Source organism: Oncorhynchus kisutch, linkage group LG17 (genome assembly GCF_002021735.2).
Source record: "Oncorhynchus kisutch isolate 150728-3 linkage group LG17, Okis_V2, whole genome shotgun sequence".
In the NCBI taxonomy this organism is placed as follows: domain Eukaryota; kingdom Metazoa; phylum Chordata; class Actinopteri; order Salmoniformes; family Salmonidae; genus Oncorhynchus; species Oncorhynchus kisutch.
The window spans coordinates 22,557,443-22,575,547 of NC_034190.2; the positions used below are offsets into that span (position 1 = coordinate 22,557,443).

Consider the following 18,105-nt stretch of genomic DNA (forward strand, 5'->3'; position numbering starts at 1 on the left):
TTCAGGCTTCAAACATAAAGATATAAAACTGTATTTTTTTGTGAAGAATCAACAACAAGTGGGACACAATCATGAAGTGGAACGACATTTATTGGATACTTCAAACTTTTTTAACAAATCAAAAACTGAAGAATTGGGCGTGCAAAATTATTCAGCCCCCTTAAGTTAATACTTTGTAGCGCCACCTTTTGCTGCGATTACAGCTGTAAGTCGCTTGGGGTATGTCTCTATCAGTTTTGCACATCGAGAGACTGACATTTTTTCCCATTCCTCCATGCAAAACAGCTCGAGCTCAGTGAGGTTGGATGGAGAGCATTTGTGAACAGCAGTTTTCAGTTCTTTCCACAGATTCTCGATTGGATTCAGGTCTGGACTTTGACTTGGCCACACCTGGATATGTTTATTTTTTAACCATTCCATTGTAGATTTTGCTTTGTGTTTTGGATCATTCTCTTGTTGGAAGACAAATCTCCGTCCCAGTCTCAGGTCTTTTGCGGACTCCATCAGGTTTTCTTCCAGAATGGTCCTGTATTTGGCTCCATCCATCTTCCCATCAATTTTAACCATCTTCCCTGTCCCTGCTGAAGAAAAGCAGGCCCAAACCATGATGCTGCCACCACCATGTTTGACAGTGGGGATGGTGTGGTCAGGGTGATGAGCTGTGTTGCTTTTACGCCAAACATAACGTTTTGCATTGTTGCCAAAAAGTTCAATTTTGGTTTCATCTGACCAGAGCACCTTCTTCCACATGTTTGGTGTGTCTCCCAGGTGGCTTGTGGCAAACTTTAAACGACACTTTTTATGGATATCTTCAAGAAATGGCTTTCTTCTTGCCACTCTTCCATAAAGGCCAGATTTGTGCAATATACGACTGATTGTTGTCCTATGGACAAAGTCTCCCACCTCAGCTGTAGATCTCTGCAGTTCATCCAGAGTGATCATGGGCCTCTTGGCTGCATCTCTGATCAGTCTTCTCCTTGTATGAGCTGAAAGTTTAGAGGGACGGCCAGGTCTTGGTAGATTTGCAGTGGTCTGATACTCCTTCCATTTCAATATTATCGCTTGCACAGTGCTCCTTGGGATGTTTAAAGATTGGGAAATCTTTTTGTATCCAAATCCGGCTTTAAACTTCTTCACAACAGTATCTCGGACCTGCCTGGTGTGTCCCTTGTTCTTCATGATGCTCTCTGCGCTTTTAACGGACCTCTGAGACTATCACAGTGCAGGTGCATTTATACGGAGACTTGATTACACACAGGTGGATTGTATTTATCATCATTAGTCATTTAGGTCAACATTGGATCATTCAGAGATCCTCACTGAACTTCTGGAGAGAGTTTGCTGCACTGAAAGTAAAGGGGCTGAATAATTTTGCACGCACAATTTTTCAGTTTTTGATTTGTTAAAAAAGTTTGAAATATCCAATAAATGTCGTTCCACTTCATAATTGTGTCCCACTTGTTGTTGATTCTTCACAAAAAAATACAGTTTTATATCTTTATGTTTGAAGCCTGAAATGTGGCAAAAGGTCGCAAAGTTCAAGGGGGCCGAATACTTTCGCAAGGTACTGTATATATCTTATCTAAAAAAAAGGCAAACCATTGATTCATTGATTGATTAATTGATCGGCAGGATGTACCTCGATCCACTCATCATGGTTGTATTCAAGACTTCCCTCGAAGTCAGCGGTCAGCTGGGAGGGGTCAACCACCTTAGACAGACCCTCCAACGATACCATGGTGGTCTAGAGAGAATACGAGAGAGGGGGGAGGAAGAGAGGAGAGACGTGGGGGACAGAGAGAGAGAGATGAGGAAGAAAGATGACGAGCGAAGTGAAAGATAGGGACAAGAGTGAGGGATAGAGAACATTTAAATCAATTCCAACTGAATCATCACAGCTTTTTGGTTAACAATGGTAGACAGGACCAGGAGAAGCTCACCCCGTGCCCACCCTATGCCCACTCCGTGCCCACTCCGTGCCCACCCCGTGTCAACTCTGTCAGTGACCCACACAACAGTAATGGTGATTCAGACACTCAGACAAAGTTTTGATTGGCTGTGACAAAAAGGGGAGTGGACAGAGATAAATGATTCTGAGGTCTCATCTCCCTCTCTCTTCATATTGATAGTCCGATGATTAATGTAACGTTTTTGGGGGACATTTCTAAAAGGACTTTTTGCTCAGAAAAGGTAAAGACATGTCTGTACAGATTGAGAAATATGGGAGAGATTGTTTCCATTCTCAAGTGCTTTATGTTGCCAAGATAATACCAACCCACACAGCAAGGTTAACACCCACACTCAGATTGAAGGATAGAGAGAGGAGAGAGGGATGAGGAGAGAGGGCTGAGGAGAGAGACCTGACAAAGCCTTGTGTGGGCAGGATGATAGTCAGAATGAGAGAAGGAGTGATGGAAGAAACAAATGAAAGATGCATAGCCCTCTAAATCCAAAGAAAGGCAGAGAGGAGAAAATCACAAGTCAAGGTTAGAACGTGTCAGCCCATCCCTCACTCTATTCACCCCATCTCTCACTCTATTCACCCCCTCTCACTCTATTCCCTCCATCCCTCACTCTATTCCCTCCATCCCTCACTCTATTCCCCACATCCCGCACTCTATTCCCCCCATCCCGCACTCTATTCCCCCCATCCCTCACTCTATTCCCCCCATCCCTCGCTCTATTCCCCCCATCCCTCGCTCTATTCCCCCCATCCCTCGCTCTATTCCCTACATCCCTCGCTCTGTTCCCTCCATCCCTCACTCTGTTCCCTCCATCTCTCACTCTATTCCCCCCATCTATCACTCTATTCCCTCCATCCATCACTCTATTCCCTCCATCCCTCACTCTATTCCCTCTATCCCTCACTCTATTCCCTCCATCCCTCACTCTATTCCCCACATCCCTCACTCTATTCCCCCCATCTCTCACTCTATTCCCCCCATCTCTCGCTCTATTCCCCCCATCTCTCGCTCTATTCCCCCCATCTCTCGCTCTATTCCCCCCATCTCTCGCTCTATTCCCCCCCATCTCTCGCTCTATTCCCCCATCTCTCGCTCTATTCCCTCCATCTCTCGCTCTATTCCCCCCCATCTCTCGCTCTATTCCCCCCATCTCTCGCTCTATTCCCTCCATCTCTCGCTCTATTCCCTCCATCTCTCAATCTATTCCCTCCATCCATCACTCTATTCCCCCCATCCCTCACTCTATTCCCCCCATCCCTCACTCTATTCCCCCCATCTCTCGCTCTATTCCCTCCATCTCTTGCTCTATTCCCTCCATCTCTCGCTCTATTCCCCCATCTCTCGCTCTATTCCCTCATCTCTCGCTCTATTCCCTCCATCTCTCACCCTATTCCCTCCATCTCTCGCTCTATTCCCCCATCTCTCGCTCTATTCCCTCCATCTCTCGCTCTATTCCCCCCATCTCTCGCTCTATTCCCTCCATCTCTCACTCTATTCCCTCCATCTCTCACCCTATTCCCTCCATCTCTCGCTCTATTCCCCCCATCTCTCACTCTATTCCCTCCATCTCTCGCTGTATTCCCTCCATCCCTCGCTCTATTCCCTCCATCCCTCGCTCTATTCCCTCCATCCCTCGCTCTATTCCCTCCATCTCTCGCTCTATTCCCTCGCTCTATTCCCTCCATCTCTCGCTCTATTCCCTCCATCTCTCGCTCTATTCCCTCCATCTCTCGCTCTATTCCCTCCATCCCTCGCTCTATTCCCTCCATCCCTCGCTCTATTCCCCCCATCTCTCGCTCTATTCCCCCCATCTCTCGCTCTATTCCCTCCATCTCTCGCTCTATTCCCTCCATCTCTCGCTCTATTCCCCCCATCTCTCGCTCTATTCCCTCCATCTCTCGCTCTATTCCCTCGCTCTATTCCCTCCATCCCTCGCTCTATTCCCTCCATCTCTCGCTCTATTCCCTCGCTCTATTCCCTCCATCTCTCGCTCTATTCCCTCCATCTCTCGCTCTATTCCCTCCATACCTCGCTCTATTCCCCTCCCTATCCCCCATCTCGCTCTATTCCCCCCATCTCTCGCTCTATTCCCCCCATCTCTCGCTCTATTCCCCCCCATCTCTCGCTCTATTCCCCCCATCTCTCGCTCTATTCCCCCCATCTCTCGCTCTATTTCCCCCCATCTCTCGCTCTATTCCCTCCATCTCTCACTCTATTCCCCCCATCTCTCGCTCTATTCCCCCATCTCTCGCTCTATTCCCTCCATCTCTCGCTCTATTCCCTCCATCTCTCGCCCTATTCCCTCCATCTCTCGCTCTATTCCCCCATCTCTCGCTCTATTCCCCCCATCTCTCGCTCTATTCCCTCCATCTCTCACTCTATTCCCTCCATCTCTCGCCCTATTCCCCCCATCTCTCGCTCTATTCCCCCCATCTCTCGCTCTATTCCCTCCATCTCTCGCTGTATTCCCTCATCTCTCGCTCTATTCCCTCCATCCCTCGCTCTATTCCCTCCATCCCTCGCTCTATTCCCTCCATCTCTCGCTCTATTCCCTCCATCTCTCGCTCTATTCCCTCCATCTCTCGCTCTATTCCCTCCATCTCTCGCTCTATTCCCCCCATCTCTCGCTCTATTCCCCCCATCTCTCGCTCTATTCCCCCCATCTCTCGCTCTATTCCCCCCATCTCTCGCTCTATTCCCCCCATCTCTCGCTCTATTCCCCCCATCTCTCGCTCTATTCCCCCCATCTCTCGCTCTATTCCCCCCATCTCTCGCTCTATTCCCCCCATCTCTCGCTCTATTCCCTCCATCTCTCGCTCTATTCCCTCCATCTCTCGCTCTATTCCCTCCATCTCTCGCTCTATTCCCCTCGTCTCTCGCTCTATTCCCTCAATCTCTTATACAGTAATGTTCCATCTGTTTCAGCCCTTAATGGAATGTTAATATTTAATGTTCACATTTTAAAAGCATAACCCAGCATTGGACGACAAAGTGATTTTACAGAGCAAAATGTGGCGCTGAAAAACACACACACGTACACAAACGCAGGCACGGCCTCACACACACACGCACGCACAGCAGGGTAGAGAGCAGGTGGTGTTTAATCCTGTATGTGTATTTTGCCCTGTGGCAACTGGCTGACAGTGACATGGCTTCACACACCATCAACCAATCGAAACAAGCCAATACACCCGTGGTTCTGCTCTAACAGGGTGTGCAACTGCGTGTGTGTATGTTAACTTAATACAACAACAAAAAGTAGAGCTCCACGCATTATCACATTAGACACGGCAAATAAAACTGTATATAAATCAAACCAAATAGCATATCACTCCATTACATTATTGCCTTGCTCTGCAGGATTTAACACTACTATATTATTGCCTTGCTCTGCAGGATTTAACACTATTACATTATTGCCTTGTTCTGCAGGATTTAACACTATTACATTATTGCCTTGTTCTGCAGGATTTAACACTATTACATTATTGCCTTGCTCTGCAGGATTTAACACTATTACATTATTGCCTTGTTCTGCAGGATTTAACACTATTACATTATTGCCTTGCTCTGCAGGATTTAACACTATTACATTATTGCCTTGCTCTGCAGGATTTAACACTATTACATTATTGCCTTGTTCTGCAGGATTTAACACTATTACATTATTGCCTTGTTCTGCAGGATTTAACACTATTACATTATTGCCTTGCTCTGCAGGATTTAACACTATTACATTATTGCCTTGTTCTGCAGGATTTAACACTATTACATTATTGCCTTGTTCTGCAGGATTTAACACTATTAAATTATTGCCTTGTTCTGCAGGATTTAACACTATTAAATTATTGCCTTGCTCAGCATGATTTTCAACAATATTACATTATTGCCTTGCTCTGCAGGATTTTCAACAATATTACATAGGCTTGATTAGTTCTATCAAAAACAACTGAAAACGGCAGCTTGTGTGTGTCAAAACAAGCAGCTCCTAACAATACTCCATTGTGATTCTAAATCAAAAATGTAATACAGCAGAGCATAACGGAGCAGTAGACTTCCATCTGACAGTTAACACACACCATACCATGTTGCTGTTGAGTTTGTTCTGATTGGGCTAAGGCACTGGTATTAAAATGCATTGGAAGAACAAAAAAAGGCCATAATAAAAGGCCTGTCAAAGATAAGACGCTAATAACGTGTTATGGCCATATTTTCTTCGGATGCCGTTAATCGCATCTCCATTTCTTCAGTGCACAGACCCTTTTAAGCGCACGTGTTTCCACACTGATCCTTTAAAGCGCAACAAACGCACACACACACTGTGCAATGTGCACTCTTTCTCATTAGCTGTCTGTCTCTATAGATGGATTGGTTGTTTAGCAACAAAACTGACGCGAGTGCAATTTTGGGGCAAAACAGACAGGGTTGGCATAGATTGTTGACAACATGCTGTATTCGTCACCAAGTCCTTACTGAAAACATAAATACATTTGCACAATTTGCGCTTTTGTCTCTCAAATACATCGGTACAGTTGTTGGTTAGCTAGCTAGCGAATTTTAGCATTCACATGAAATAAGGCAAAACACATCAAACCAAGACATAGTAAGAATCAAGAGAGAGATACAGCTAGCTGAAACAAGCCACCTATGATTCCCCACATGGCAGCTTCTTGTCATTGTCGCTCGCTGCCTGACTGCTCAGAATTATAACAAAGAACGGCTTCTGGCCACAGAAATGCGAGCGCATCATTTCCGTTATAAAGCCAACACATCTACTGTGGTGCTTAAACATCCATTATGCGCGTTGCTTTCAGCAACCATTTTTAAGGAAAGTTCAACCATTAACACATTCCCAGGCGTTTCTTTAGATAACAGTAAAAACTAAAAATTGTACAGAAGTAGCTTGCTCATTGTGCTAGCGTTACCTAGCTAGCTAACCCAAATAATGTTTACAACGGCTGAATGCCTCTTGATTCAACTAACTTCCCACAATTATTTTAAATCAGAACAGGAAATCCATTCCATTTAGCTAGGCTACTGTTTTTGTTGTAGTTCATAGGTCAAAAGATTTAAGCAAATTATCCCAATTGTAGTACTAGCAGCTTGAGACTAGTTCATGTTGAAGAACATGGATATGTAGCCTAGGCTAGATAATAGTTCTGACATTTTACATGAACTCAGACCTGGCTGATCTATTGTCATTGTCTTCGGTGGGATTCACAACATTGTTGGACAGGTTTAAAAGCTTTTTGGTCTTTGTATCCATAGAGCCAGTTATTTTTACCAATAGTCAACCCCCCAATCAGAAAAGGGGAGAATGCTCATTTAGAATGCCTGAAGCTTTAACAGTGTGTGTGTGTGTGTGTGTGTGTGCGTGCATGCATGCAAGTGCTAAACTACAAAAACATTGATAACAGGTAGTAGGCCTGAAAATATTGGGAGCATTAGGCCTAATAGCTAGCTGTATGTTAGTGCCTTTTGTGTTGTGTATGGTAAAAATGTCATTACAACATTCTGATAAAAATTATTTGATGTTTATTTAATTATATTAAAATATAGTATGCCTATAACTCACTGCACTGCTTTTTATTAGGCCACATTTGAGCTAATTCTAAAATTGTAATTCATTATGATTAACAAATGTCCTTAACTACAATTAATTATTTTAATTGCTTGACTGACCAAAAAAAAACAATATGAACCTCAAAATCAAGTTTGAGGCACACCAAATCGCTGCAATTGGATAAAGAAAAACAGTCATTTTACCTCAAATTCGAACTTGGAGCTGCCGAAGTTGGTGCGTTGTTTCTGCCAGAAGTTGTCTGGTTTGATGATGAGCGCTATGTGTATACAGCAGGGGAACGACTCCTGGAGGATCTTCAGTAGAGGTTTGATACTGTCCCATTTACTGCCTCGCATGTCTACTATGACTGTGAAGCCATGCTGGATCACCTCCTCACTGGACAAGGGGAGGGAGGGAGGAGGAGGAGGGAGGGGGTGGGAGGAAGGAGAGGGAAGGTGGTAGCGAAAGATAGGGTGGAGGGAGGTGTGGAGGGAGAGAGAAGGTAGGAGGGGGAGAGGTGGTAGCGAAAGAGTGAGAGTGGGAGGGTGGGAAAGGGGAGGGAGCAGAGAGAGAAGTGGTAGAGACAGAGGGAGGAGGGTGAGTGGGAGGTAGAGAAAGAGAGGAAAGGGAGGAGGTTGGGAGAGAATCAAAACAAACCATGAGATGGAGATGACACATTTTCTGTACTGTGAAAAGCACACATAGCATGCACTACAACGCACGCACAGACGCGCACACAAACACACAAGTACAGTGATTTCCAGCCAGATAAGAAAAATCTGCAACCTAACACTCAGTATAACGACCAAAACAAAGAAGAAGAGACTGAATCCATCATCAGCATCAAGACCGTAGTTCAACTGATCTTGTCCCACTGCACTATACATCCTGCATGGCAAGTAATAAACAGCCTCTAGTCATCCCACCATGTCTTTTCCTCTATTCCCTCTCTTTGTGGACCACAACAGAGAGTTCTCTCTCTCTCTCTCTCTCTCTTTCTCTCTCTCGGAGAATACTCACTATCTTTTAGGATCTATCCTTCATCTCTCTCAATCCCTTTATTCCCTCCCAATACTATTTCTGGATTCCTTCTCTTTCTATCCATCCTTCCCTCCTCTGTCTGTCTATTTGTTTGTCAGCTAAAGAGAGTCTGCAGATGTTTTCCAGGTAAACTAAATCTAAAACAGAAACTCTGACTCCCTATACACTGAAAAGAGAGGGAGAGAACACACACACACAGAAATACATTATACAGAGGATAGAGTGAAAAAGCTAAGAGAGATCGACATCTCATTTACATAGAGAGCGAGAAGAACCGTTAAAGAGATTTTTAATGAGGAGAGAGCGATATGATGGAGAGAGAGGAGAGACGTACCTAGAAGGAGACAGCAGCAGCGTAGACCTACTCAAACTTAGCCAACAACTATTACTGAGCAGATACAGCAACCGTACCGCCTCTGCTGCTGCGACACTGTTGTTCACACAAACCTCTCCGCACATGCTCTCTCTCTCTCTTTCTCTCTCTCTCGCTCTATCCTCTTCCCCTCGTTGTCTCTATCTCTCACTCCCTCCTTTTCGTTTCCGACTCCCCATCCCTCTCGCTATCCCTCCCTCCTCCTCGTTCCGACTCTCCATCTCTCCATCCATCTCTCTCTCCCTCTCTCTAGTGACAGTGTGGAGGAAGGGTTCTTGGCAGCAGAGGAGCTGCAGCAGGTATTCTGGCCCACAATATCTCTCTCTTTGTTTTCATCACTCCATTTTTCTCTTCCTCCCTCCCCCGCTCTCTATCTCTCGTGTTTGGCTAAAGATCTGAATACAAGAGACTAAACCAACCATACAAATATACACACAATATGTACGCATGCAGACACTGTACACACACAAAGACACAAACAGACATACTTGGGGATGCCAGCGAGGTACGCTATGAGTCTTCTGAGGTCGTCGGCTCGTATTCTGTCATGGTTACTGCGTGAAGGAAATGTTAACACTGGACCACCGCGTCTGTCTCTGCCCCCTGGAACACACAGGATAAAACAATCAACTTAGAGAGTGAACACACACACACACACAGAGGATATAACGGTCCGCTTAGAGCACAGTGCAGCGTACACACACACACAGAGAGGATATAACGGTCCGCTTAGAGCACAGTGCAGCGTACACACACACACACACACAGAGAGGATATAACGGTCCACTTAGAGCACAGTGCAGCGTGCACACACACACACAGAGAGGATATAACGGTCCGCTTAGAGCACAGTGCAGCGTACACACACACACACACACACACACACACACACACAGAGGATATAACGGTCCGCTTAGAGCACAGTGCAGCGTACACACACACACACACACACACAGAGAGGATATAACGGTCCGCTTAGAGCACAGTGCAGCGTACACACACACACACACACACACACACACACAGAGAGGATATAACGGTCCGCTTAGAGCACAGTGCAGCGTGCACACACACACACACACACACACAGAGAGGATATAACGGTCCGCTTAGAGCACAGTGCAGCGTACACACACACACACACACACACACACACAGAGAGGATATAACGGTCCGCTTAGAGTACAGTGCAGCGTACACACACACACACACACACACAGAGAGGATATAACGGTCCGCTTAGAGCACAGTGCAGCGTACACACACACACACACACACACAGAGAGGATATAACGGTCCGCTTAGAGCACAGTGCAGCGTACACACACACACACACACACACAGAGAGGATATAACGGTCCGCTTAGAGCACAGTGCAGCGTACACACACACACACACACACACACAGAGAGGATATAACGGTCCGCTTAGAGCACAGTGCAGCGTACACACACACACACACACACACACAGAGAGGATATAACGGTCCGCTTAGAGCACAGTGCAGCGTACACACACACACACACACACACCTCTGCCTCCTGGTGAACATAGACCGAAACAGATAGTTATATTCCCATGAGTACGATCATGGCCACAGTCAGTAACAGGTACTCAGAGGCAGGGAAAACATGTATTTTTTATCAGGAAAACTATATAGCAGTATACAGAAACATATAACTATTTCTATAGAAACCCTGTAGTCATTTCTTTGACTATATCAATATGTGTTATGTAGACCTAATTGTATCTGGATACACAATCTATACCACCCTCCACCCCCACATTTCTTCATATTTCAATACCTCCCTACTCATTTCCTACACCACCCTCTTCCTTTCACCCTCCCTCCCTCCCCAAACCACTCCTCTCCTTTCAAAGCCAATTACTTTCCAAAATGCATTGATGGGAAATGGTTATGACAGACAGTAACTAATCACTATAGCAACCACTCACTCAGACCCTCCTCTCTCTTCCTCTCTTTATTTTTCTCTCTGAGTCATACTTCTGTTTATTATGGTCTGTCAGTGACCTTGGCCACACACAGGAGGAGAATGGAGTCAGACAAAAGAGGAAGAGGAATAACACACAGACACAAACACACACAGACACAAACACACACACAGTCACAAACACACACACAGTCACAAACACACAGTCACAAACACACACACACACACAGTCACAAACACACACAGTCACAAACACACACACACAGTCACAAACAAACACACATAGTCACAAACACACACACAGACACACAGACACAAACACACACAGTCACAAACACAAACACACATAGTCACAAACACGCACAGACACAAACACACACAGTCACAAACACACACAGTCACAAACACACAGACACAAACACACACACAGTCACAAACACACAGTCACAAACACACATAGTCACAAACACACACACATTTATTCCTCCTGTTTCGGCGCGATGAGAAACATTGAACACTAAAATAGTCGAGAGCTGGCAGGAAGAACAGACGAGAGGTCAAAGGTCAAGTGTCTGGGGTCTGATCCCTAGCCACAGCTATAATGTTTTCTGCCCCTCCCAAAAGATAGAATTTGTAGATAATTGGCCCTCTTTCTGGGACTCACCCACAAACAGGACCAAGCCTGACCTGCTGAGGAGTGACGGACTCCATCCTAGCTGGAGGGGTGCTCTCATCTTATCTACTAACATAGACAGGGCTCTAACTCCTCTAGCTCCACAATGAAATAGGGTGCAGGCCAGGCAGCAGGCTGTTAGCCAGCCTGCCAGCTTAGTAGAGTCTGCCACTAGCACAGTCAGTGTAGTCAGCTCAGCTATCCCCATTGAGACCGTGTCTGTGCCTCAACCTAAGTTGAGCAAAACTAAACATGGCGGTGTTCGCCTTAGCAATCTCACTAGGATAAAGACCTCCTCCATTCCTGTCATTATTGAAAGAGATCATGATACCTCACATCTCAAAATAGGGCTACTTAATGTCAGATCCCTTACTTCAAAGGCAATTATAGTCAATGAACTAATCACTGATCATAATCTTGATGTGATTGGCCTGACTGAAACATGGCTTAAGCCTGATAAATTTACTGTGTTAAATGAGGCCTCACCTCCTGGCTACACTAGTGACCATATCCCCTGTGCATGCCGCAATGGCGGAGGTGTTGCTAACATTTACGATAGCACATTTTAATTTACAAAAAAAAAAAAAAGACGTTTTCGTCTTTTGAGCTTCTAGTCATGAAATCTATGCAGCCTACTCAATCACTTTTTATAGCTACTGTTTACAGGCCTCCTGGGCCATATACAGCGTTCCTCACTGAGTTCCCTGAATTCCTATCGGACCTTGTAGTCATAGCAGATAATATTATCATTTTTGGTGACTTTAATATTCACATGGAAAAGTCCACAGACCCACTCCAAAAGGCTTTCGGAGCCATCACCACCTCAGTGGGTTTTGTCCAACATGTCTCTGGATCTACTCACTGTCACAGTCATACTCTGGACCTAGTTTTGTCCCATGGAATAAATGTTGTGGATCTTAATGTTCTTCCTCATAATCCTGGACTATCGGACCACCATTTTATTACGTTTGCAATTGCAACAAATTATCTGCTCAGACCCCAACCAAGGAACATCAAAAGTCGTGCTATAAATTCACAGACAACACAAAGATTCCTTGATGTCCTTCCAGACTCCCTCTGTCTACCCAAGGACGCCAAAGGACAAAAATCAGTTAACCACCTAACTGAGGAACTCAATTTAACCTTGCGCAATACCCTAGATGCAGTTGCACCCCTAACAACTAAAAACATTTCTCATAAGAAACTAGCTCCCTGGTATACAGAAAATACCCGAGCTCTGAAGCAAGCTTCCAGAAAATTGGAACGGAAATGGCGCCACATCAAACTGGAAGTCTTCTGACTAGCTTGGAAAGACAGTACCGAAGAGCCCTTACTGCTGCTCGATCATCCTATTTTTCCAACTTAATTGAGGAAAATAAGAACAATCAGAAATTCCTTTTTGATACTGTCGCAAAGCTAACTAAAAAGCAGCATTCCCCAAGAGAGGATGGCTTTCACTTCAGCAGTAATAAATTCATGAACTTCTTTGAAGAAAAGATCCTGATTATTAGAAAGCAAATTACGGACTCCTCTTTAAATCTGCGTATTCCTTCAAAGCTCAGTTGTCCCTGAGTCTGCACAACTCTGCCAGGACCTAGGATCAAGAGAGACACTCAAGTGTTTTAGTACTATATCTCTTGACACAATGATGAAAATAATCATGGCCTCTAAACCCTCAAGCTGCATACTGGACCCTATTCCAACTAAACTACTGAAAGAGCTGCTTCCTGTGCTTGGCCCTCCTATGCTGAACATAATAAATGTCTCTCTATCCACCGGATGTGTACCAAACTCACTAAAAGTGGCAGTAATAAAGCATCTCTTTAAAAAGCCAAACCTTGACCCAGAAAATATAAAAAACTAACCGGCCTATATCGAATCTTCCATTCCTCTCAACATTTTTAGAAAAGGCTGTGGAGCAACGAACCGCCCTTGCTGTCTCTGCCTGGCCGGTTCCCCTCTTTCCACTGGGATTCTCTGCCTCTAACCCTATTACAGGGGGCTGAGTCACTGGCTTACTAGGGCTCTTTCATACTGTCCCTAGGAGGGGTGCGTCACTTGAGTGGGTTGAGTCACTGATGTGATTTTCCTGTCTGGGTTGGCGCCCCCCCTTGGGTTGTGCCGTGGCGGAGATTTTTGTGGGTATACTCGGCCTTGTCTCAGGATGGTAAGTTGGTGGTTGAAGATATCCCTCTCGTGGTATGGGGGCTGTGCTTTGGCAAAGTGGGTGGGGTTATATCCTTCCTGTTTGGCCCTGTCCGGAGGTGTCATCGGATGGGGCCACAGTGTCTCCTGACCCCTCCTGTCTCAGCCTCCAGTATTTATGCTGCAGTAGTTCATGTGTCGGGGGGCTAGGGTCAGTTTGTTATATCTGGAGTACTTCTCCTGTCCTATCCGGTGTCCTGTGTGAATTTAAGTATGCCCTCTCTTAATTCTCTCTTTCTTTCTCTCTCTCTCTCGGAGAGAGAGTTCCTCTCTAGGTTTCTTCTCTTGGTTTCTTCCTAGGTTTTGGCCTTTCTAGGGAGTTTTTCCTAGCCACCGTGCTTCTACACCTGCATTGCTTGCTGTTTGGGGTTTTAGGCTGGGTTTCTGTACAGCACTTTGAGATATCAGCTGATGTACGAAGGGCTATATAAATACATTTGATTTGATAATTACACACACTCAGAGAGTGTGCATGTGTGTAATTCCATGCCTGGGAGCTGTAAGTGTGTAAAGCTCTAAGTAGCCAATGTGTCAGGTTCCATTAGCTTGGTTTATGAAGAAAGAAACAAGGACGATTCTCTCTCACACACACACACACACACACACGCACGCACACGCACACCCACACACACACACACACACACCTGATAGGAAGGCAACTTTTTCCTTCAGAATAGGCAACACCTCCATCGCTCTCATGTCTTCATTTCTGCGAAAACCTGGAGAGAGAGAGAAGAGAGGGAAGGAGAGAAGGAATGGCAGAAGGGTTAGGATCAAAAATCACATAGAAACATGACAGAGCAAAATGTTCAAATCCTCTCTTCTTCCTTCGAAAGGATTCAGGAAAAATAGGCCTAGTTTTATCCACCTTGTTTAACAATTCAAATGTCTGAGTTTGTATTTCTTACTTGAGTATAGGGAATAGGAGGTTGATTATGTCAGCATCATAGTCAAAGAAAAGACATGAGCTGGCGCACACCCAGAGAAAATGATTTTATGTAGAGGTGCTGACTAAAGGCGAATAAACTAGAAGATATACAAATAAAGAGAGTGGCACACTCCATATATAAACTCCCAGTCATTTACTGGGTCGATCACCAACGTTTCAGCATCAATGTGTCTTCTTCAGGGAAATGCCATGAATGCTTGTACAAGGTTATGTAGACAAACAGTGCAACTAGTGCAACTAGTGCAACCAATGACAATAGGGAGGGGTGTGTCATAACCATTAAGTTAATTAGAATGAACTGAACGAAACAGACAAAAAACAACAGGTCACGGCACATTGAACACATTAGGCCACTGTCATCATATGGAAACATAACTGAATATTGTACATAATATTAGCATCAACATACATCATTGTCCAATTCAATTTCACATAGAAATTCAATTGTTTCCCATTTCATAAAAAAGAAATGTTACATGTAATCTTTTGGTTCAACCATAATGCATAATAAGTATCATCAACCAGGGGAACTTGTTCATAAAAGAGAGAATTGTTCATAAAAAGGGCCTGAGATCAAAATCAATATTCAGACCACTAGGGGTCAATGTTTTTAGATAGGATATCCAGTAAGCCTCTGTAGTCGTAGGATCTCATACCATTGATTTTGTCTGGCTGGATTAACTGTTGAAGAGTATAAGGCAAGAACACACGCACACACACACACAAACACACACAGGAAGCAGTGAGGCTATAGAAATAGGGACTCCCACTGTAACAAAGACCTGTTTTCAGGTTAGAAAGGGAAGTGTTAGCTCGGGGCTAAGACTATATGATGGATTTTTTATGCCACCACAGCCCTTCTCCCCTCTCTATTTCCCTCCCTTCTCCCCTCTCTATTTCCCTCCCTTCTCCCCTCTCTATTTCCCTCCCTTCACCCCTCTCTATTTCCCTCCCTTCTCCCCTCTCTATTTCCCTCCCTTCTCCACTCTCTATTTCCCTCCCTTCTCCCCTCTCTATTTCCCTCCCTTCTCCCCTCTCTATTTCCCTCCCTTCTCCCCTCTCTATTTCCCTCCCTTCTCCCCTCTCTATTTCCCTCCCTTCTCCCCTCTCTATTTCCCTCCCTTCTCCCCTCTCTATTTCCCTCCCTTCTCCCCTCTCTATTTCTCTCACTCGCTCTGCCCTCCATTCTTCCCTCTGTCCCTGCAAACTCATACATCTGTGTCCTTAGAGTTATCCAGGACAACACAACACATTACACACACACAGAGAGAGAAGAGAGAGATGATGATGTCATTACTCTCTTTTGCAATGTTACAGCGCCTCACAGAGGAGTAAGTGAGCACAGACCCACACACACACACACGCCCACCCAGACACACACACCCAGACACACTCATTATAGAAAGAAGCGTATATCGTGTAGCTAATCCTGGGCCATACATTTAGAGCTTGGGGGCGAGTACACACACACCTGGGGGTTGGTAGTATACTGCATGGCTTCCCTCCCCTCACAGGCATTGTGGGAGTGTTTATGGAGACAATCCTCCTATCTCTGAGGTGACAAGAAAATAATGATCTATCATTTACTCTCATCCTGTCTCTCTTTCCATCTTTCTCTCATTTGTCTTTCCTTCTGTGAGGGGGTATAAAATCAGATTCAAACATCAGATTGGATTGCCAAGTCAATCCACCTAAGAGTGTGGAGATGGTTTGCCCAATAGCCATTGCGCTAACATGGTCTGAAATGGTTGCGTGTGTTGATCGGACACTGATGAGAAGTGTGTGATGAAAGTTCAAATGGAGTGTATGAAACACTTTAACAAACAAACAACTGTTACAAAACAGCTCAATAACTGCCCAATAACTGCCCAATAACTGCCCAAAAACTGCCCAATCTTATTTCACCGCATTTTACAAGTAGAATGGCTTTTTTATGTGCATTTGATTTCTGTCAATTGCTCTGTGACAGCACTTGGGGAACCTCAGGTAGCTGAGTGGTTAGAGGGTTGGACTTGTGACCAAAAAGTTGCAAGATCGAATCCCCGAGCTGACAAGGTAAAAACCTGTCGTTCTGCCCCTGAACAAGGGGCTGTCATTGAAAATAAGAATTTGTTCTTAACTGACTTGCCTAGTTAAAAAATGTATTGACAGTAGTCAGCATTAATCACCACTGATTTTGTTCTCAAATCGATAGATTTTTTTCTCAAGTAATGACAACACATTTAATTTGAATCTAGCTTGCTAACGTCTCGAGCATGGGGCACATCATTACCGAATGCTAGCAAGTTGTTGATCCCGGTCCATTTGAATCGGATCAAAACAGCGAAAGCGTCTGCAGCAATATACGTCCATTATATAAGGTTCTGGTATCGAATATGTGACAGATATTAGTCACTTGATCTTTCAGATGTGGAGAAATTTGCTGACTTTCATGATCTGTCCATTCGCCGGTATCAACTCCTCTACTTCTGCGTGCCCACTGACATCACAGATTTTTTTGAAATTGGTCTGGGGTTTATGGATTCTTCATTCTGAAGGCGTGTTCCCTCACCATATGATAATGATATTGTAATATGCATTAGGTCCTGTCAAAATAGTTAACTATGTACATTTGTGTTCTTGATTTGTTGCCCATTGTTCCATCTGGGGATATACTGGTTTTCGGTGTAGAGTTTGGAGTTCATGAAAGTAGTGAGAGTGAGGACACACAGCAAACTTTATTCTTAGCACCTCTACCTTTATATCCTCCCTCAGAGGGGGTTGTGTGTGTGTGTTAAGTACTCCCAGTTAACACTGTTCCTCACACTGTGTCTGTGTGTATTCAGTACTCCCAGTTAACACTGTTCCTCACACTGTGTCTGTGTGTATTCAGTACTCCCAGTTAACACTGTTCCTCACACTGTGTCTGTGTGTATTCAGTACTCCCAGTTAACACTGTTCCTCACACTGTGTCTGTGTGTATTCAGTACTCCCAGTTAACACTGTTCCTCACACTGTGTCTGTGTGTATTCAGTACTCCCAGTTAACACTGTTCCTCACACTGTGTCTGTGTGTGTTAAGTACTCCCAGTTAACACTGTGTCTGTGTGTATTCAGTACTCCCAGTAAACACTGTTCCTCACACTGTGTCTGTGTGTATTCAGTACTCCCAGTTAACACTGTTCCTCACACTGTGTCTGTGTGTATTCAGTACTCCCAGTTAACACTGTTTCTCACACTACAGGTGTGTGTTCAATTGGGAAAAAAGTTGGAAAATGGCACCGACAGAGAGGGCTGCTGTGTTTCTAGATAATTTTTTTAATGTGTTATTTCTGATTAGCTGATAATTTTTTGCCGGGAAGAACTAATTGATATCAGAGTGGCAGAGTGGCAGTAACTCCTCAGCA

The 18,105-nt window shown here is 44.7% G+C and overlaps 1 protein-coding gene across 7 annotated transcripts in view; it reads right to left on the minus strand.

The window, feature by feature from the left end:
- LOC109908624 (triple functional domain protein) overlaps positions 1-18,105 on the minus strand; it is a 122,415-nt gene that overhangs the window by 67,898 nt on the left and 36,412 nt on the right. For 6 of the 7 annotated variants that reach the window (XM_031793332.1, XM_031793334.1, XM_031793336.1 and 3 more), the window contains exons 3-6: positions 14,416-14,490; positions 9,430-9,544; positions 7,731-7,923; positions 1,640-1,744 (exon numbers count right to left, since the gene is read on the minus strand). In XM_031793332.1, coding sequence (XP_031649192.1) covers positions 1,640-1,744; positions 7,731-7,923; positions 9,430-9,544; positions 14,416-14,490 — 488 coding nt within the window. Of the gene's footprint in view, positions 1-1,639; positions 1,745-7,730; positions 7,924-8,902; positions 9,095-9,429; positions 9,545-14,415; positions 14,491-18,105 lie in introns of those variants that run through there. The other variant, XM_031793338.1, reaches the window with a different exon arrangement.